The sequence below is a fragment of the Lissotriton vulgaris genome, chromosome 1_1 (assembly GCF_964263255.1).
Source record: "Lissotriton vulgaris chromosome 1_1, aLisVul1.2, whole genome shotgun sequence".
NCBI classification, from domain to species: domain Eukaryota; kingdom Metazoa; phylum Chordata; class Amphibia; order Caudata; family Salamandridae; genus Lissotriton; species Lissotriton vulgaris.
This window is the reverse complement of record NC_141685.1, coordinates 761,216,277-761,237,522: the sequence shown is the minus strand read 5'-3', so window position 1 is coordinate 761,237,522 and position 21,246 is coordinate 761,216,277. Positions and strand designations below refer to the sequence as shown.

Here is a 21,246-nt window from a genome sequence, read left to right as displayed (position 1 = left end):
CCAAGTAATGGATAAAAGTAGGCTTTTACTCACTCATACACTTCCTCAAGTTTTAGTACAAATTAGGACTACTAGCTAATAAATAGTGATTTATAAAACCAAATGCTTGAACACAGTAATTGGAGCTGCCCATCAAAGTATGGGTAGAGAAAAACTAAATTGGAGGCATTTCACAGGGAGAGCTGCAGTATCTTATCACTTTGCCATTCTTTTCAGGCTACAAACTTCACACCCAGAGCAAAATGTGAGACTCACCTGAGTATAGAATCCACTGGCTGCCTCAAGGAACAGGGAGAGGTTGGCCTGCACTTCACCGCGATTAGGATTTGCCCGGTTCTTTGCCTGGCTCTGGAGGGTCGTGATCTGATTCTTAAAGGCGTGATTCCAGCTAGGAACAGAATTGTGCACAATTCAATAAAAGCACAGTACAACCAGAGTATCAGTGAGTTTGTATGTACATGCCCTTTTGTGAATAGTTACCTGTAACAATAACATAAGCAGAAATCTGTGAGAAGTAATGAAGACCTCAGTACTTAACACAAAGCCACATCACGGAGATGAACAATTGTAAACCCCTTAGTGGCCCTTTAAGTCCCACAGCTGAAGATAAACATTCAATTTTGGTCTTGGATCAAAATAATTAGAAAACTGTGCAAAAGTGGTGGACCGAATCATGAGAAACCCTTTGTCAACAGAGGGTCAAGGAGGACTTCATGACACTAAATTCTTTAACATAGAAAACATGCTGGTTTAGCTCAAAATTAAAGACTCATATGCCACTTTTCATGTATCCGTCCAACAGGGGGCATGCTGCAGTGAGGACTTATATACTACTGGCTGGCAACCGTTTCAAAAGGCATGAAGAAGAAAAATTCCCTTCAAGAAGCATCTCCCTGTGGAACTACATGAACTGAAACAATCTACTTTGTTCTCCAATTTAATCTATAAGGGAGAGGAACGAACATCACATCTTGTAAAGGGACTATTATAGTTTAAGGCGGCCCCATCAACAGGACACAATGTTAGAAGGATTTCTATATAATGATAGCTGGGGGAGTGGGTGTATACTAGAGAAAGATTACAGAACAAATGTCAGGAAACTCAAATGTTTCTACTCTCCGGAGCAGATACCCCCAAAAATCAGAAACGCTCTGACCAGAAGTAAAGAAAATCGGGATCTTTAGAATAAAATAAAAGATACAACATTGCCCTACATTTAAATAACCTTTGAAGAAAATAGCCCAAAAGGTCTTGCAGCAAAAACTCCATTGCATAATTAAGCTTGCAAACACAGGTCAATCTCACTTCCCCCAAAAAATAAAGGGGATTCAGAAGGCCACATGAAGACTGTCTTACAACCTGAAAATGACTGTCGGTATCAAAGCTTAGGATAAAGATGAACAAAATTATAAGAGACTGCAAAACATTGCTTGAGCAAACTGAAGAAAAAATCTATGCAGTAAGGTCACTGCCAGAGTAGCCTTAGAGCACCATGGAGAATAAACACCTCAGTTTCTAGGCGGCATACAACACAAATATACTAGCACGTGTTTTCTGAATTCGAAGCCTCTAACAGCAAAGTTATCAACAGCAAAACACTTTCCAAGAGACCTCACTGCAAATCCACAATTAGAGGCCTCAATCAACCATGGCAAGAGGGAGTGCCTAAATCAGAGTCAGATGCACACTAGGACAGAAGGTCAAGTGATATGACACAAATTATTAAATAAGAGTTGTTGGTCGAGAAGTAATGACACACATTGGACACCAATCAAAAGATTAGCCCACCTCAAAATGAAAATCTCAAGAGAAATCACCTTCTTCTGCAGATTTGCAAAAGCAGAAGAAATGTGTTACTTACCTGTAACTGGAGTTATCCAATATTGGTATCTTTCATAGATTCACATGCCTGATTCATTCCCTGTGGTCGGGATGGGAGTCCCCGGTACATAAATAAAGTAATGTCCCGTTAGACATACAGAGTAATAGGCCAACGGCCTCACATTAGTAACATATCCAGGTCCTTTTGTAATAAGGACCAAACTCTAGAGAGCAACCAATCAGCTGGCACCACCCTCCGAAACCTTCCTGGAAGTAGCTCTAGTCCCTCAGATTTTCGTAAGCACAGTGCTATATAGAGGAACAAATGAGAGTACTAGGTGAGCCCTTCCAAGGGAGGCGGGTGGGTTTTATGTGAATCTATGAAAGATACCAATACTGGATAACTTCAGTTACAGGTATGTAACGCATTTCTTATCCAGTATTAGGGTATCTTTCATAGATTCACATGCCTGAATCGGAGTAGAAAGCAATGATAAGCACATTTCCTTTTGCATAAAGAATATGAAGCATTAGTTAACAAATACATATATACATATGCAAATTTCACAACATTAAAATACAAAGCAATAAGTTGCTAGTCTGGCAAAAGGTATAAAAGGGATAGGGAAATGTGCGTGGAAAAATAAGAGAAAGGTTGGTGGGAAGGAAGGCTCACCTCTATCAAAATAGACGACAACACTGCCTGTCCCACTGCAGCATCCTTTGTGAGTTCTGTATCCAAACAGTAATGTTTGGTAAATGTATGCGATGTCTCCATGTTGCTGCTCTGCAAATCTTCGTGATGGGCACACCTGCAAACAGTGCCGTAGAAGTAGAGACTGCGCTAGTGGAATGGGCACGTATCCGCGATTGTAAAGGCTGACCAGCCTGCTGGTGACCGAAGACAATGGCACCAGAGATCCATCTGGAAATGCTTTGCTTTGGGAGTGGGAAACCCTTTCTAGGTAAGCTGTAAGCCACAAAAAGTTGGTTGGATTTGCGGACAGTTTTTTTTCTGTCAAGGTAAAATTGAAGGCAGCGCTTTAAATTCAGAGAATGGAGAGCTCGCTCCGCTGCCGTTTGAGGATTTGGAAAGAAAGTTTTTAAGACAATAGGCTAATTTAAGTGGAAGTCCGATTGTACTTTTGGAATAAAGTTTGGGTTAGTCCGAAGAATTACCCTGTCATTTTTAAATTGTAGAAAAGGATCTTGAAGCGTGAAAGTCACTAACTCGCCTTCCAGATGCAAGGGCTAAAAGGAGCGCAGTCTTCCAAGATAGGAACTTGAGGTCAGCTCTGTGTATCTGCTCAAAATGGTGCTTCATCAGCTGAGCAAGTACTGTGTTTAGTTGCCATGTTTGAGGTGGCGACTTTACAGGAGAGAAAGTCCGAAACAGACCTTTGAGAAACTGTTTTAATAATCTGTTTGACCAAAGAGAAGGTCCAGTATAAGATCTCCTGAAACAGGATATTGCTGCCAGGTGGACTTTGATGGAAGCATGGGCGAGGCCCCAAGTAGCCAAATAAAGGAGGTATGGGAATAGCACTTCTGGAGAGGATGTGAAACGATGCACTTTAGTCAACCTGCACCAGAGACAGAATCTCTTCCATTTAAAGGAACAAGTCCTGTTTGTGCAATCTGCTCGGGCGCGAGAAAGGATTGCTCTGCATTCCGGAGGAATGTTCAAATCTTGAAACTCGTGGAACTCCGGAGCCAGGCCGATAATTTGAGAGAAGCAGGGTCCGGGTGCTGGACTTGTCCTTGGTTCATTGTGAGGAGATGGAAACAGCGGCAATGGAATTGGTGTTTGCAGGGAGAGGAGTTGAAGCTTTATGAACCAATGTTGGCGAGGCCATGCTGGGGCTATTAGAATCAGCATGCAAGGTTCTGCTTTCCTCTTCCTGAGGATCCTGGGGATCATTGAAATCGGCGGAAAGGCGTAGGCGAATACGCAGAACCATGCTATTGAAAATGCATTCTCCAGAGATCCCCGTTGGGGATGCCAGCTTGTGTCGTGTGGCGAAAAGATCCAATGGGGGTTCGTCCAACAGAGAGAAGATGCTGTTGAGAGTGTTTTGGTTTAACTCCCACCTGTGGCAGGTGGGAGTTCAACTCAGTGAGTCGCCAACGCATTGTCTTTTCCTGGAACGTACTCTGCTCGTAGAGAAACTTTGTTCCGAGGAGGCCAGTTCCAGTTTTTTTGTGATTCGAGAGAGAGTGAGAGCGAACGAGTCCCTCCCTGCTTGTTCAGGTAGTGCATTGTTGTAGTATTGTCCGTCCTGACAAGCACTTGCAAATCTTTTATTCTGGAAAGGAACGCCGGGACGGCCAGGCAGACAGCTAGGAGTTCTAGGAGGTTTATGTGTAGTTTTCGCTCGAGAGGTAACCACTTCCCGCCGATTTGAAGCTCCTGGAGGAAGGCTCCCCAACTATCCAGAGACGCATCCTTGGTTATAACCTGAGGAGATGTTGGAGTCAGGAAGGACAGGCCTCGATACAGATTGTGTGGCTGAATCCACCAGTTGAGAGAGGCGACCATCTACAGAGTTACCTGTATGATGGCGAAGGATCTGCTGATTTGAATCTATTGCGCAGAGAGAGCCTCTTGAAGAGGACGAATGCGGAGACGACAGTATGGAACCAGGAGGATGCAGAAAGACATTCCGAGGAGAGATTTGAAGAGGCGCACTGAAAGACTTTCTTATGCGCACGTGTTCTGCCAATCGTAGGAGTTTTTGTTGCTGCTCCTGCGATGGATAAGCTTTTTTCAGGACCGTATCTAGGACAGCTCCCGGAAATGTTATACACCGAGAAGGCTGTAAAACTGACTTGTCCGGGTTGAGGGTAAGACCTAATCTTCTGAAAAGCCGCAGGCAGGCTGTGGAAGATATTCTTGCGCTGTCGAGAGAGGGTGCCTTGACAAGCCAGTCGTCGAGATATGGAAAGATTTGATGATGCTGTTGTCTGAGAAATGCAGCCACTGGCACAAGGCATTTTGTGAAAATGCCTGGGGCTGACTTGAGCCCGAAAGGCATGTCTCGGAATTGGTAATGCCTGCCCGCCACTGCAAACCTTAGAAACTTTCTGTGCCTTTTGTGGATCGGAATATGAAAGTAGGCATCATGGAGGTCCACGGATGCCATGTAGTCGTTCACATTGAGAAACTGTAGGACTTCCTGGATAGTGAACATGCAAAATGATTGTTTTTCAGATATTTGTTTAGACTTCTCAAATCTAGAATTGGTCTCCATTTCTTTTCCTTCTTTCGCACCAAGAAGAACCGGGAGTAAAAACCTTGTCCTTTTTGATTCTCAGGTACTCTTTCTATAGCACCCTTCTGGAGCATCGCTGATATTTCCATGAGTAAGAGGTGCAGATGATTGTGATTCATTTGTTGAGGGGGCGTTGGCGGTGGGGTTTGGACAAATTCTAGGAAATGTCTGAACTGCACCAGTTGAAGAACCCAACGATCTGTTGTGATTTGACTCAAATTGTTAAGATAGTAGGAAATTCTTCCTCAGACTGTGGAAGGAGGAAAAGAAACAGACTGGGTGTAGAGAGAAGTCATTGACGTCACGCAGAATCCTTCTGCCGTCCGTTTGTCCAGCGAAAAGAAGACATGTTGTATGAAGTCTGCGCTTGCTGTCTTTGCTGAAACTGCAGCATGTACTGGTTAGAGGAGGAATATGAGGACCTATATTGTTGGTAGTCCCCTTTATTAGAGTATTGTCCTCTACCCCATGAGCCACGAAAAGTGGTGTTTTTACATTGAAGGGTATGTATCTTTCTTTTTTAATGCCTTGCCATCAATGTGGGTACCAAAAAAGAGTTGTCCGTCATAAGGCATATCCAGGATCTTGGTGTGTATTTCAGGTCAGAATGTGTTTTTAATTTTTTTTTATCCTCATCTTGCGGATATATAGATAAGGAGGTTTAAGGAGTCTGATGGTTCTTTGTTCTTAAGCCTTCACTGCCCCGTTATCGTAGGTTGTCTTTGGGGAGTATACCCTTGTCTGTTATGACCAATCACTTTACTCCTATCACCTTTTATCGTTATCAATAATTCCATGGTTTGGGGAAGGAGCTAGCCTATTAGGCTACTCGGCAGTGATCAATCCTGCCTGGAATTATTGTCTCCGCTTAAATCATTGGATTTTATTTTCAGTTGTTATGAAGGAGTTAATGGTTTGTCTGAAAGTGTTGTTCCCAAATTTCCCAGAAGCTTATTCTATTGGAGTTTTTCCCTTTCCTGTCAAGTTTGTTAGTTTTTATTATAGAGTTTAGGCAGCTATCGTGTGTAGGCGCTCCCGGTTTGATCCAGTTTATGCAAATCTCTACGCGCAAGCAGGATTAGTATGAACATCAAACTTTCATGTTTTTTACTTAGCTTACCTTTACTGATATCGCTGTTGTTATGTATCCCAAAGATAATGAGGGGTACTTACAATTATGTTGACTCCCAATACTGCGGTTATTGTCTTACCAATCTCATTCCAGTAGGTACGAGAGTGCGGGGCATTTCTGGAACATATGGACATCGTCTGCTTTTGCCTCTCCGCATTTGGGACATGATTTTATGTTTGTACCTTTAAATTTAGACAGTCTCTTTGGGGTCCAGTAAAAATGTATGTATGTAATGTATAGGCATTTATATAGCGCACTACTTACCCGGAGGGTCTCCTAAGTTTGCTCTATGTAGTGAGAATAAATGGTTCCTTTTTGGTGAGGCAGGTTTTACGCAGGACCAACATTTTTCCATAGATTTCTTCCAAAGAAGTTGTAAATCCAGTTCTTGTTCAGGCATATCTTTTCTCCACATTTTTTCCGGGGTTAAGAAATCTTCTCCTGCTTCAATGAGGGCCCAATACCATTTCGCTATTTCTTTCTTTATTGGTGTTATTTTAATCATTTCGCTTTCAAGGTTCTCATAGTTGCTCTTGTCTTTTGGTAAGCTGTTAGACCAACTGCTTAGATGGAAGAATTTAAATTTTGATAGTTTGCCTTCAGTGATTGTATATAAGTGGTCCCACGTGATTAGAGTATTTTCTATCAGTAATTGTCCCCATCTTTCAATTCCTGCTTTTTTGAGTGGGATCGCTAATGAATTTTTTAAGCAATTCGGAGTCCCAGGAGAATTCCAAATTGGGGCTGTGTTACTATAGTACGGTATGTTTACTGTTGTTCTGATTTGGCTCCAGAGTTTTGCAGCATTATATAGGATCTTTAGTATTATTTTTTTTAAGTATTTGGGATGGCCAAATTTGAATAGGAAGTGGTCTCTTCCTTCAGTCATAGTTTGTAGGAAATTTGGGTATGATTGATGTTTCCTTAGGAGAGGTCTAAAGTTTTTGAATTGAAATGATCTATAATATTCATATATGTCAGGACTTGCTATTCCGCCTTGTTCTTTCCTTCTCCTAAGTTTGTTCCAAGCTATCTTTCTGCCTTTTGATGCCCAGATAAAACTAGATATTTCTCCTTGTATCTTCCTTAAAGATTCTTTTTTAAATTCCAATGGAATGGTGTGAAAAAGGTAAGTAAATTTAGGAATGATGGTCATTTTTACTGCATTAGATCTTCCTAGAAAACTTAGTGGTAGTCCTGACTAGATTTTAAAGAGTCTTCTCATTTCTTTGGCTGCTATGTTTAGATTCAGTTGTGGAATGTTTCCGAGTTCTTTTACTACTGTGATTCCCAAATATTTTATTTTGTCTCTGGAAAATGGCGTGTTAGGGCTTGTGTTCCAACTCATTGCTTCTGTTTTGTCTTTATTGGTTAAGTATCCCGAGACTTTGCGGAAGTTGATCATCGTGTCTTCTATTGCTTGATTAGCTTCTTCATAATTATTTGTGAATATCATTAGATCGTCTACGTAGAGTGCCACTTTTTTTGACCAGGTTTGATGTTTGAAAGGTGTTATTATAGGATGGTTTCTGATCGAGCAGGCTAGTGGTTCAATATAAAGGTTAAAGAGTAACGGTGATAGTGGGCAGCCTTGCCTCGTGCCTCTTTCGATCTCGATATTGCTAGTCAAGTTTCCATTGACTATTATTTTTGCTCTTGGGTTCTTATAGACCTCCCTTACCATATGGCCAAAGCTGTCCCCTAGTTTGTTTTTCTCAATGATTTCATTTAAAAAGGCCCAGTTGACTCGGTCGAATGCCTTAGCCGCGTCATAAGTGATTATGGTTAAAGGTAGTTTTTCACATAGCTATATCAGCAGCTGCAAGTAATTCATGGGTGATCTCATGAATTTGTCGACCTTTTATGAAACCTTTCTGGTCAAGATTGATCAATGTTGGCATAACCTTCTTTTAGCAATGACTTGCATGAATAGCTTGTAATCACAGTTGAGTAATGATATAGGTCTATAAGACTCACATAATTTTGGATTTTTACCAGGTTTTAAGATAATGCTAATCGTGGCATCATTCCAAGAGTCGGGTATTTTTTCATGGTCCAAATATATGTTGTTCATGATTTCTGTCAGTTGATTAATTAGGGACTCTTTTAGTGTTATGTAAAACTCATTTGGGAGCGCGTCAGGGCCCGCAGCCTTTCCTTTTTTCAGATCTTTTATTGCCGCTCTAAGTTCTTCGGGTTTTATTTTCCTGTTTAATTCTGATTTTTCATCTTCTGTTAAGGTTGGAAGTGGTATGGCGTAGAGATAGTTCTTAATTTCTTCTTTTGTTGGGTTCGAGCTTTCTTTATAGAGGCTGGAGAAAAACTTTGTAAACTCCTGTCTTATTGTAGCATCGTTCGAGCTTTGCGATGTTTGGTTTTGAGTCTGGATACACGGGATGTTATTCCTTACCTGATCAGTTTTAATTATCCAGGCAAGCATTTTCCTGCATCCTTCCCCGTATTCATAGTTTGATAGTTTGCTATTTTCCCATTTTTGTTGAACTACATTCTCCAAGTAGTCATTCAAAGTCTCCTTAAGTTTACAGATATTTTTTGTTAATTCTTCCATTGGTTCTAAATTGTTTCCACCGACCAATTTTATCTCTGACGCTTTAATCTCTTCTTCCATTCTTTTGATTTCCTGTCTTTTGATTTTTGTTTTATGTGCACCTAGGCCGAGTAGTTTCCCTCTGATCACGGCTTTGTAAGCATCCCATCTGATTTGTTTTGATGTACCGATTGCATTCTCCTCAAAATATTGTTTAGCAGCTGTTTCAAGCTGGTTCATGCTTTGTGCATCTTTAAATATGGATTGTTCTACTGTCCATCTAGGGGGGGGTTGTTATCCGGTAACGAGAGGGTTAATTGTACTCCTGAATGGTCTGATGGGTGGGCAGGGATGTGTTCAATTTTTCTAACGCTATCTTGGAGAAGTCGGTTTACTAAAAAGAAATTTATTCTTGATCTATGGCCGAGCTTTTTATTGTGAAAAAGTGTAAGGATGTGTTTTCTCCACTTTTTGTCTCCACATATCCTCTAAGTCTAGGTCTTTTTTTTATAAATTCCTAACCACTCTCTCATTTTGGGAAGGTTCATCTGTTTGTTTGGGGGTAATCTATCCAATTTAGGGTCTGGTATAATGTTATAATCTCCCCCTACTATTATGGGGGCGGTGGTTGTTATCAATCACGTATAAAGTTTTTGGAGGGGTGCCGGGTCATCCAGGTTCGGACCATAAGGAATATGCTACTTACCAGTATGCATCTGTTCTTGGCATAGAGGGCTGCAGAGTGGTACATTATGAATAGATCGCCATCTGGTGTTGGGCTCGGATGATTGCACTTTGTTTTTCTCTTGGAGAGTCTTTTGTATCTTGGTGACTCCTCCCTTAGTTGGTAGTGCGCATGGGCATCGGCTCCATCCTTAGATTGTTTTGCCATAGTAGGGTTAGATGGAGTAGTATAGTAGAATACAGATAAGAGTGCCCATGTAAGTGTATCTAAATAAGATAATGTTGGAACAGACACAGGTTTCCGGGGAGGCTGGGAGGGCATGTACCACTCTGCAGCCCTCTATGCCAAGAACAGATGCATACTGGTAAGTAGCATATTCCGTTCGAGGCATATGGGCTGCAGATGGTACATTATGAATAGACTATACAGCAGTTCTCTCCCTAGCGGTGGTCGCCCGTGTCTGTTGCAACTGTCTGAAACAATGTTTTTAATACTGCTTGTCCCACTCTAGCTTGTTGTGTTGAGTGCACATCTACACAATAGTGCTTTGTGAAGGTGTGCGGTGTAACCCAGGTAGCTGCTTTGCATATGTCATCTAGTGGAATGTTTCCTAGAAATGCCATAGATGCTCCTAGTTTACGTGTAGAGTGAGCTCTAGGAGGAACAGTTAATGTTCTCTTTGCCTTTAAGTAGCATATTTGAATGCATTTTACAATCCATCTAGCAATGCCCGCTTTGGAGATGGGATTGCCTTTATGTGTGGGAGAAAACGCAACAAATAGCTGTTTTGTCTTTCTGAAAGTTTGTGTTCTTTCTATATAGTACAATATGGCCCTTCTAACATCCAGTGTATGTAGGGCTCTTTCCGCTACTGTTTGTGGTTTTGGGAAGAAAACCGGTAATTCCACTGACTGATTGATGTGGAATGCTGAAATAACCTTCGGTAAGAATTTTGGGTTTGTTCTAAGAACCACTTTATTTTGGTGTAGCTGCATAAATGGTTCTTGAATCGTAAAAGCCTGCAGTTCACTTACTCTTCTAAGTGACGTGATAGCTATGAGGAAGGCTACCTTCCATGTGAGGAATTGTATTTCACACCTATGCATAGGTTCAAAGGGTGGCCCCATTAGTCTGGTAAGCACTATGTTGAGATTCCAGACTGGGGAAGGTGGTCTTCTTGGTGGAATGACTCTCTTGAGTCCTTCCATGAAAGCTTTAATTGCTGGTACTTTAAACAGTGACAGGTGTTGCCTGTTTTGTAGGTACGCCGCTATGGCTGCTAGATGAACCCTGATAGAGGTATATGCTAGGTTACATTGCTGTAAGTGTAATAAATAGCAAATGATTTGTTTAGTGGATGCGTCCAGAGGGTTGATGTGCTTACTGTTACAGTGTATAGCAAACCTCTTCCATTTTGCTGCGTAGCATGCTCTGGTGGTAGGACGTCTTGCCTGCTTAATGATTTCCATGCATTCTGGTGGTAAATCTAAATACCCAAACTATGACCTCAGGAGCCAGATCGCTAGGTTCAGTTGTTTGGGATCTGGGTGCATTATTTCTCCATGGTTCTGTGTAAGATGCATGGGTAATAACCTTAGCTTTTGATGTGGTACTTGTGAGAGTTGTAGCAGCGTGGTGAACCACGGCTGTCTTGCCCACGTGGGTGCCACTAGTATCATTGTCATTGAGTGTTGCTGCAGTTTTCTCACCAGTAATGGAATTAGTGGTAGAGGAGGGAACGCGTAAGCAAATTTGTTGGACCAATTTATCCACAGTGCATTGCCCTGGGACCTTTGGTGTGGGTACCTGGATGCGAATTGCTTGCATTTTGCGTTCTGGTGATTTGCAAACAGATCTATCTCTGGTTGCCCCCATTTTTGGAAGAATGGCTGTAGTATTTGGTCGTGCAGCTCCCACTCGTGAACCTGTTCTGACTGTCTGCTTAGGATGTCTGCTATTTGATTTTGAATTCCTGGTAGGTGTTCCGCTAACAGGTAGATCTTTTGAGGAATGGCCCATCTCCATATGTCCTGTGCTAGTTTGGACAGTTGGAGAGAGTGTGTCCCCCCCTGTTTTTGAATATAATACATTGCAGTCATGTTGTCTGTTCTGATCAGGACTGCCTTGTTTGTTACTTGCATTTGGAAAGCTTTTAGTGCTAGAAATATTGCTAAGAGTTCTAGGTAGTTGATGTGCAGTTTCTTTTGCTGCGCACTCCACTTCCCCTGTACTGTGTATTTGTCCATATGCGCTCCCCATCCGGAGAGCGATGCGTCCGCTGTTATTATTACTTGTGGAATTGGCTCTAGGAACGACCGTCCCTTGGAAATGTTTTCTGTGTTCCACCACTTCAGAGAGCGATACGTCCGGTCGTTTACCAACACCAGATCTGTAATCTGACCTTGAGCCTGATTCCACTGTGTCGCTAGACACTCTTGTAGTGGGCGCATTTGTAGTCTGGCATGTGGTATTAGCAGTATGCAAGAGGACATCATGCCTAATAGTTGCATAAACACTCGTGCTGGTAGTGAGTGTTGTGGTTGAAATCTTTGTATTAACCCGACCATTGTCTGTACTCTGATTGGGTTGGGGTATGCTATTGCCTTTTCTGTGTCTACTGTAGCCCCCAGGTATTGCTGGATCTGGTTTGGTTGCAGGTGTGATTTCTTGTAGTTCACCGTAAACCCTAGGTGGTGCAGCAATTGAATTGTCTTCTGTGTGTTGTGCAGACATTCTTCCTTTGATTTGGCCTTTATTAGCCAATCGTCCAAGTATGGGAAGACATGTATTTGTTGTCTTCTTAGGTGTGCTGCCACCACCGCTAGGCATTTTGTGAAAACTCTCGGTGCTGTTGTGACACCGAACGGAAGGACTTTGAACTGGTAGTGTTGTCCTTCTAACACAAACCTTAGGTATTTTCTGTGGGCTTTGTGAATTGGGATATGAAAGTAAGCGTCTTTTAGATCCAGTGTAGAAAGAAAGTCCCCTTTCTTCAGTAAAGGGAGTACTTGTTGGAGCGTGACCATGTGGAAATGCTCCGAATTTATGTAAGCATTGAGAGGTCTGAGGTCTAATATTGGTCGTAGGGACCCGTCCTTTTTGGGGATCAGGAAGTATAGAGAGTATACCCCTGTTCCTTGTTGATCCTTTGGGACCTTCTCTATTGCATGCTTTTGTAGAAGTGCTAACACTTCTTCTCTTAACAATGTTAGATGATCCTGACTCATTGGACGCTGCTTGGGAGGGATGTTTGGTGGGGTGGCTGTGAGTTCTAGGCAATAACCATGTTGGATAATTTGTCTCACCCACTTGTCTGACGTGATGTTTTCCCAGACAGGTAGGAACTGTGATAGACGTCCCCCGACCGGTGTTGTGTGGTCTGGGGGGAGTTCTATGAAGTCACTGTTTTGGTGTTGAGGCGTTGCGGTTGTTATTATTTCCGCGGCCTCTACCCTTATTGTTGTTACCTCTGTAATTACCTCTTGAATTACCTCTGGGTGATGTTGGTGTGAAAGATGTGGATTGCTGATTTGTTCCTGTGTTTTTTGAGCCCCCTCTATAGGTGGATCTACGAAAGGAACCTCTGTGTGTTGGCTGTTGCAATGCTCCCATTGACTTAGCCGTTTCCGTATCTTTCTTCATCTTTTCTAATGTCTCGTCTGTACTTGAACCAAACAATGTCTTTTGATCAAATGGTTTGTTCAGTAGGGCTGTTTGTAGTTCTTGTTTGAATCCTGAGATTCTAAGCCATGCGTGCCTTCTTAGCATGACGCTAGTGTTAATAGACCTTGCTGCAGTGTCTGCTGCGTCTAATGCACACTTAATGGAAGTATTTGTTATTATTTTACCTTCCTGTATTAATTGTTCTGCCTTCTTCTGATGTTCTTTTGGAAGATGTGTGAGAAGTTTCTCTAACTCATCGTAATGTGCCCTGTCATAACGTGCGAGTAGTGCCTGTGTATTGGCTATACGCCAACTATTCGCTGCCTGTGATGCTACTCTTTTGCCTGATGCATCTATTAACTTCGACTCTTTATCTGGTGGAGGAGCCTCTCCTGTAGATAATGAGTTTGCTCTTTTACGAGCGTTTGAGACCACCAGCGAATCTAGAGGTACATGCCCTCTAATAAATATTGGGTCCTTTGGAGCCGCTTTGTATTTTTTATCGATTCTTGGGTTTAACACCCTGGCTCTCACTGGGTTTTCGAATATTTCCTCTGTGTGAGTGAGAAGACCCTTTAGCATAGGAAGAGTACCTGATGATCTCTGTGCACTAGGTAGAGTCTCTAACAAGAAATCCTCTATCTGAGGTTCTGTGTGCATATCTAGTTTGTGATATTTTGCTGCCCTATTAATGAGCTGCACAAAACCTGTGTTATCATCAGGTGGTGAAGGCTTTGAGGGATATAGCTCTGGGTCGTTGTCCTCATCTGACCCTACATCGTAATTCTCCCATGGATCTTCCTCATCTGGGATAGATTCGTCATCCCCTTGAGGTTCTCCCTCCCCTGTATCACTGTCTACCTCTGACTGAGGTGTAGCTGGTCTTGGTGTGGAGGGTGTAGGAATATGTGGCCTATTGCGAGGAATAGGAGAAGAGGGTGTGTCTCTAGGACGAGGAGAAGCAGGAGGAGTTATGTTCGGCCCCATTGTTCTCTTTTTTGAAGGAAGAGGTTTATCTTCTGACTGTTCACTCTTTCTCTTCTTCGTGACCACTTTCCCTGTTTGCGGGTCAATAAACAAGATCTTTTGTTTGGGATCTGTTTGTTGCTCTTGAATCGGTACCGAAGGTCCTGGTTCCGAGAGCTGTTTTTGTTTGTGATCTTCAGATCTTGCTGTTTTCGACACCGAATGTCTGCTCGATTCCGACTTTTTGGGTATCGAGTGTCTTTTGGGCGATAAATCATATTTCTTTTTCGACATGGAATGTTTCGATACCGAGCTCTCCTTTGTATGTAGCCTCGGTGTCGAAGTCGATGTCGCCCTTTTCTCGGATCCGACGTGGTGGGATTCCGAGTGTTTCTGTTTCAGTTTCGTTGCCGGGCCCGAGGGCGGGGCGTCGGAAACTTTTTTCAGCGGTTTGACCGAGCCCGAGGGCGGGGTCGTTACCGCACGGGGTCGGTTTTTCGGTAAGGGGACGTCGTCACTCACGGTTTGTTGCTCGAAGAGTTCTTCAACCTCCGACTGGTCCCCTTCCGACCCCGACTGGTCCTCTTCTTCCTCGATTTGTTCGTCTCCGAACAGCTCCGGGATTGCCTCCGCCTGCATTCTGGAAGCCTCGTGTCTTCGAGCTCGACGATTTCTGATCGTTAGCTTGGAGGAGAATGCTGCGCAAGCTTCGCAGTCCCTGGATTCGTGTTCAGGCGATAGACAGAGGTTGCACACCTCGTGTAGGTCCTTGTGTGGGAACTTAGCACCACACGATGGACATTTTTTGAATGGAGTCCTTTCCATGGACTCCGGGCTTGACTGCGTCGAGAAAGGTCTTCTGTTCTTCGACGTAGATCCAAGTTTTTCTCTTCTATTTTAAATTTGTAACGCGTCGGAATGGAAAGGAACGCGTTCGATAACAATACCGTCGAATTGGAACGGGAATACGCGCCGAAAAATCACTTTTTTCTGAAGTTGATCTGGAGCATCTCGATCTTCATCCGAACCCGATGGCGGAAAAAAACAATCTAAGGATGGAGCCGATGCCCATGCGCACTACCAACTAAGGGAGGAGTCACCAAGATACAAAAGACTCTCCAAGAGAAAAACAAAGTGCAATCATCCGAGCCCAACACCAGATGGCGATCTATTCATAATGTACCATCTGCAGCCCATATGCCTCGAACTATACAGCTATAGTTAAGATATTATCTTCTATCCTGATTTTGATTACTACCCACCTTCCTTTGTTATCCACTACCTTTTTTTCTATCTTGGCTTTTAACGATTCTGGATGGGGAAGTGGTTTTGTTTTAATAGTTGACGATTCCTGAGGCAGTATGAGGATCTACCGGCAAATCCCAGTGTTTTTTCTGGCTCTAGTTGCGTGTCTTTTCTCCCCTCAATTTTTCTAGACTTTGTGCCATAGTTATATTTTCCTGGTTGCGAAAGGTTGCTTCTCTCTTGCTCGTCGTTTATTGCTAGTTTTGTCTTGGGGTATTGGTTACAATTTTTTTTAAAGTTTAGGGTTGTATTCACAGTGACAGTATCAGTATCAATATCAGAGTCTGCCCCCCGCCTCGTACCTGTAATTGAACAGTCCTGTTCCACTCTTGTTCTTCTATCGTCTTTCACTGGTGTCCGGATTGTCCAAAAAGTATTGTGGCCTCTTTTGCTTCTTTTGCTACCAAGTCAGTTTTGAGATCAATTACAGGGATCAAACAAGTTTCTTCCCTGCTATTCGTCTGATACGAAGCTCCCGAGGAAGTTACACACAATGTAGCATTATGGCTTCGTTTGGCGTCGTGCACTGTCGTTTCGTCGGGTACAGCGTTCATAGGCAGCCGCTGTACCAGCTTTTTTCCTGAAGGCGGAGTTGGCTTCTCTGCTTCGTTTAACGCTCCGCCCCGTTTGGAGATCAATGCGCTGATTCTGCTGCTCGTGCCCCGGAAGAAGATCCTGCGGCACGCTCTACGGCAGGACTGTGTGGCTTTCAGCGCTTTTGCCCAGAGCCCCGTGTATGGCGGCAGTGGGCTTTCAGGTACGTTTCTTCCCCATAGAAGTCCGATGGTCATAACTTTGACGATAGTGTTACTTTCCTCGCACAGTGTGTTTTTTTGACGTCACCGTTATTTGTGGTTCAGCGCCAGCGGGCAGTTTGGAAGTTTTAACAACGAGAGACGAAAAAGGCAAGCTCTCAGTGAATCTCCGGAGGCGCTTGTTTTTACCTGGTTGAGTCTTTATAACATTTTTTTTTGATACTGAGTCCGCTAAGTCCTTATTCAGCTTAGTCTTCGAGTTTAGTGCTTCAAAAGTGGTTTTGGAAAGTGATACATCTCAATGTATGCTGGTGTCTCAGAGGTCGCGACCAAGCTTCTCAGCCGACCGCCATCTTCCCCGAAAACCCTATGTCATGTTTCTTGTCCAGGTCGGAATGTTGTTGCCTTAAGCCACCCTTGGCGCCGCATAACTGCCACACCAGCCAGTTCACAGAAACCAGTGGAAGCGATGTCCATAGCGCAATCTAGGATTTCAGAAGCAGCCTTTTCGCCTTCCAGAAGCACCTTTCTTGCTTAGTCTTTAGATTCCTGTGGCAAGGACTCCAAATATGGTGCAATATCGGATCACATTTGTCTGTTGTGGCGTCCCAATAGTGCCAGAGAGTTAGACGCTTGTACTGTTAGTGCTGACATAGAGGAAAACCGTTTCCCAATATTGTCCAGGCGCCTGCCCTCCTTATCCGGGGGAGCTGAAAGAGTGACAGAAGGGTTTTTTGATCTGCGTTGCGCTGCCTGAGTGATCACAGAATCTGGCTTTGGATGCCCAATGAGACAGGCTGGAGCCCTGTATTTCGTGTCCAACCTTGGCAGAACTGGAAGGACTACAGAGGAATTTTGCATGATCTTGATGCCTAGATCCCAAATATAGTCAATGATGGGCATCGACCTAGACTTTTTAAAAGGTTCCTTGAAATCGTAAAGGAAACAGTCCTGTTGGTGAGAGGGCATAGGTAGTTTGAATCATTGGGCAGCTCTATCCAGGAGATTATGAAAATCTCCTATATCCTCAGGAGGTAAGTCCGCCTGAGTAGGCAAAGGCGATGCAGGAAGAGGGATAACATAGTCGTCCCATTCGTCATGGTGTGACTGAAAATCCTGAAGCTCCCCCTCTTCCTGTCCATCTTCATCGTCCGTAGATGGAAGGGGTGGCACCGGAACCTCAATAGGAATAGGTGGTGAAGGCGGTACGTGCACTCTCTGTGTCGGTGATGACACGGGAGCAGGAGACGGTGCAGAGGTAGGAAACCTTTTTCTATAGTCGGAGATCAAACTGCAGATCAGTGACCAAGGCTGAAGGAAGACAAACCATCTGTTGTTGCTGATGAGTGTCCTCAAGGTAATTCTCATGGTCCTCCATGTCCTGATTGTCATAATCAGAATCCTCTTGATGCTTAACATTAAGTTCGGAGGGACTTCTCGCAGCCCTAAACATGCTATCTTCATCGGAATCCTCCTCTTCATCCAAAAGGTGCGAGAGTGACAAAGGTTGAACCCTACTGGGCGATGTAAGAGAAGTCAACAGCCTCCGCGCAATTTTGTGATGAAAATATGAAATTTTGAGTGCTGACTGAGGTGTCGTCGACGAGGCAGTCGTCGGTATAGACATAGTCGATGAGGATTCGGCGATGATTGTAACAGATGCTGCTGTCGACGAGGGACTTTGCCGTCAAGGCGGCCGTTAACGGGATGGTAGTCGACGGTACACTCTTAGTCGACGGCAAAGCACTAGTAGTCGACGCTGTCGTAGTTTTCTTCTTGATCCTTGACGACAAAGATGTACGTGCCGTCAACGACGACGTTGTCGTCGACGAAAGAAACGCAGACGAGACTGATAATGTTGAACTAGTCGTCGTCGACAAAGTCACTCCAACACCAATCTGTGGATATTTCGTTGTCGTCAGTGCCATCGTCAAAGAGGTGGTCGTAGACGGGGCTGAGGAAGGCTTTTTGAAAGTGTGCTTTATCCTCGGCGGTGGAGTTAGAGGGTCTTGAGCTGCCTTCTTTGACCCTGGAAGGGAAGAAGACTCTCTTGCAGGCAAATCCTTAAGCTTTGGAACCTCTGAAGACTGTTTTTGCGTCTTCTTTTAAGGTTGCTGCATAGAAGGTCCTCGAGAAACGTCTCTGGTCCTTTTCGGAGGAGTTTTTGAAGAAGATTCCGATGATGTTTCACTCACCCTCAGAGGACAAGGGGTCAGCCCTTAAGTCTTTGCAGCCAAGTCAAAAGCCTTCCCTCACAAGCTTTTAAAGTTTTTGTAGAAAAAGTCAGATATACCTTGCAGTCCTTAGGAGAATGGTCTGGATAAAGACAGTTTAGGCAGTCTTTGTGCTGGTCATCGACGTTCAATCTCTTCTTTTAGCAAGTCTCACAGGGCATAACAAGGCATTTTTTAGGGGTATTTGACGTGAAGACAGTGTAGACTTCACTCAGATATAGAAAAAAAACGAAGAAAATACCTCAAATCCAAAGATATTGAAAGACCCTGAGCAGAGCTCAGTGGAGACTTCCTTAGCACGACATGCGGTAGAAAATCAGAGGGAATAGAGCTCCTTACAGGAAGGTTCCAGAAGGTGGTGGTGGCAGCTGATTGGTTGCTCTCTAGAGTTTGGTCCTTATTACAAAAAGACCTGGATATGTTACTAATGTGAGGCCTTTGGCCTATTACTCAGTATGTCTGATAGGACATTACTATATTTATGTACCGGGGACTCCCATCCAGATGGGGAATTATTCAGGCATGTGAATCTATGAAAGATACCCTAATACTGGATAATATCCAGGAATAACCTTCAAAGGTGCACAGCATAAAAGACAAGTCACACCAGACAGACATAACACAGGAATAGCTCCAGAAAAAAAATATGTTAACAGAAACTCAAATGGGGTACAAGGCTCAGTGAGGTTACAGCACTAGCACAGCATGTCTTGAAGTCTACACTGCGAATTTGCATTACTACAAGAGAAAGTAAATAACCCCTTCCACGCGGTTATACAGGGATGAAGTCTAACTTTATAAACAATGTCCATGTTACCTACTCTAAAGGGGTGCATACAGACCACCAATTCAGTTCATGCCAAGGGGAAGGGTGAGAGTGGAGCAATAGTACAGAAAAACAAAGGACTAAAAGGGGCTTAGAGTGTGAGACGCAAAAAGACCTTTACAGTTACTCAAATTCATGAGGTTTTCAACTTGGTCATTGGAAACAGAATTAAAACAAATTGTCAAAATTGTTCTGAGATCACTCATACCATACGCTAGAATATGTGACAGCATCTAAAAAATTACCCCCAACTAATGGAGAAACCTGCCCCTGTTTCCAAATCAACAGCCAAATTATTTAAGTTTTCAAGCTTACTTGTTAACAAACTAGTAAACCTGGGTGTTTTGAATGAACAACGCAGTACCTGTTAACATTCATCTCAGTGCCTCTCCTCCCTTAGCACAACATTTATACTCACAGGTCCTGTTCCACCTTCTTGTCCAGTGCACACTCCAGGTCTGTGACAAGCATCTTCTGGTAAAGATCCTGCAGAGCTTGCCTTGATGTCCAGACCTCCGTGGGACCTAGTTTGGAATCTAACCACAGACAGGGATAGAATCAAATATGTCACTTGTTCCTACTATATTGCATTTGATTTAACTGTAGAGCACAACTTATATATTTTCTACAACATGCAATAGAATGCACAAACTACATTTTGTCACAAGCACATTATCCTGCACTGGGAGAATGTGATTACATGCCATAGGTGCCTCTGGCACCTTTAGTTTCCAGTCACTCTGTGCTAACTTCCTCTTCAGTTCAGCTTTTTTCTAAAGATGGAGCAATAGCTTTTTTTTCCACCTGGAAATAAAGAATAGACTGGGAGCAATTCAAGGAAGTGGCGCAGAGAGGGCTGTTATGGCCACAAAAATGGGAGGGAAACAACATTGTTTCAGATAAACAAAAGTTAGCTTATTTTGTACTAACTCCTCTTTCAAGACAACATAACTTTTCCCTCTTTTGCAGTATTTCCTCTATATTAATGATGGTTTGTTTATTCACACTAGAAATATGTTTCAACTGTCTTTAGTACTACTACATCTGTTTGTAACCCTATCAGGTGATTCAACAAAAGAGAAATGGATATGCTGATCCTTGTTATTCAACAAGCAAAATGTGACCGACAACAAGAACTGTCAAAACTAATATGCGGCTTTCACAATGGTTTTTCACCCGCTGCATCCCAAACTTCAGCAGTTCAAGGCAAAATATAGCATTGAGCCGTGATATGTCGAAAATCTGACTACAGTTTACACTCTCTGAAGTTAAACACTAACAACTGAAAAACCTGCAAACAAAAAAGTGCCCTAACAAAAATGTTATCTACATTTTGTAGGAAGCTGGCTCTCTATATACCTTATCAAAGTAAGGTATAGTGTGCACAGAGTCCAGTGGAACCCCAAAAGGTAGGCAAAGGTAAAAGTAGATAATACCTTATTCTCCATTTGAGGTAGTTTGGGCGAGCAGTAGGGCTTAATCAGATGGCAGTGTTAAGCATTTGTTGTACGTACTCAGGCAAGAAATTATGTCATACACTCAAAGACTGAACTCAGACCACTTTCTTTGTATAAAAATATTTAGTTGTATTTATTTTCTAGAACCAAGCAAAGCTGGTACAGGTAAGTGTAAATGGTACTTTTCAAGGCAGGTTGAACAATACAAGCAAGCTGAATGAAAAGGACTGTTACAGGTTTGTAAATGCTTTGAATACAGTTGAAATTACTGTTCGTTTACTTTTGTTTACTTTGCAGATTACTTTTTAAGTTAGTTACTTTTTCTACTCAGTGTGATATGCCTAGATATCACACTGGGACACTTCCTAGAGAAAAGATAAGTAAATCAGTTTTTGTATATTTGCAGTTTAGGAGTTCCATACAAACCAACTCCACAATTTAAACCATTTTCAAAGAACAGCAGTCAAAGCAATCCTACAGGAGGGAATGAAGTTATCGGTTTACAGGTATGTACTGGTTTGTGGGGGTTGGGTCGCTGGGGTTAGAACTAGGATTTCCCCAGGGTCGAGGATGCACTCTCAA

The 21,246-nt window shown here is 43.0% G+C and overlaps 1 protein-coding gene across 4 annotated transcripts in view; it reads right to left on the bottom strand.

The window, feature by feature from the left end:
- The window catches only part of SMG7 (SMG7 nonsense mediated mRNA decay factor), a 582,851-nt gene that overhangs the window by 379,390 nt on the left and 182,215 nt on the right, over positions 1-21,246 (bottom strand). For all 4 annotated transcript variants that reach the window (XM_086955704.1, XM_086955713.1, XM_086955721.1 and 1 more), the window contains exons 3-4: positions 19,626-19,743; positions 256-388 (exon numbers count right to left, since the gene is read on the bottom strand). In XM_086955704.1, coding sequence (XP_086811830.1) covers positions 256-388; positions 19,626-19,743 — 251 coding nt within the window. The remainder of the gene's footprint in view (positions 1-255; positions 389-19,625; positions 19,744-21,246) is intronic.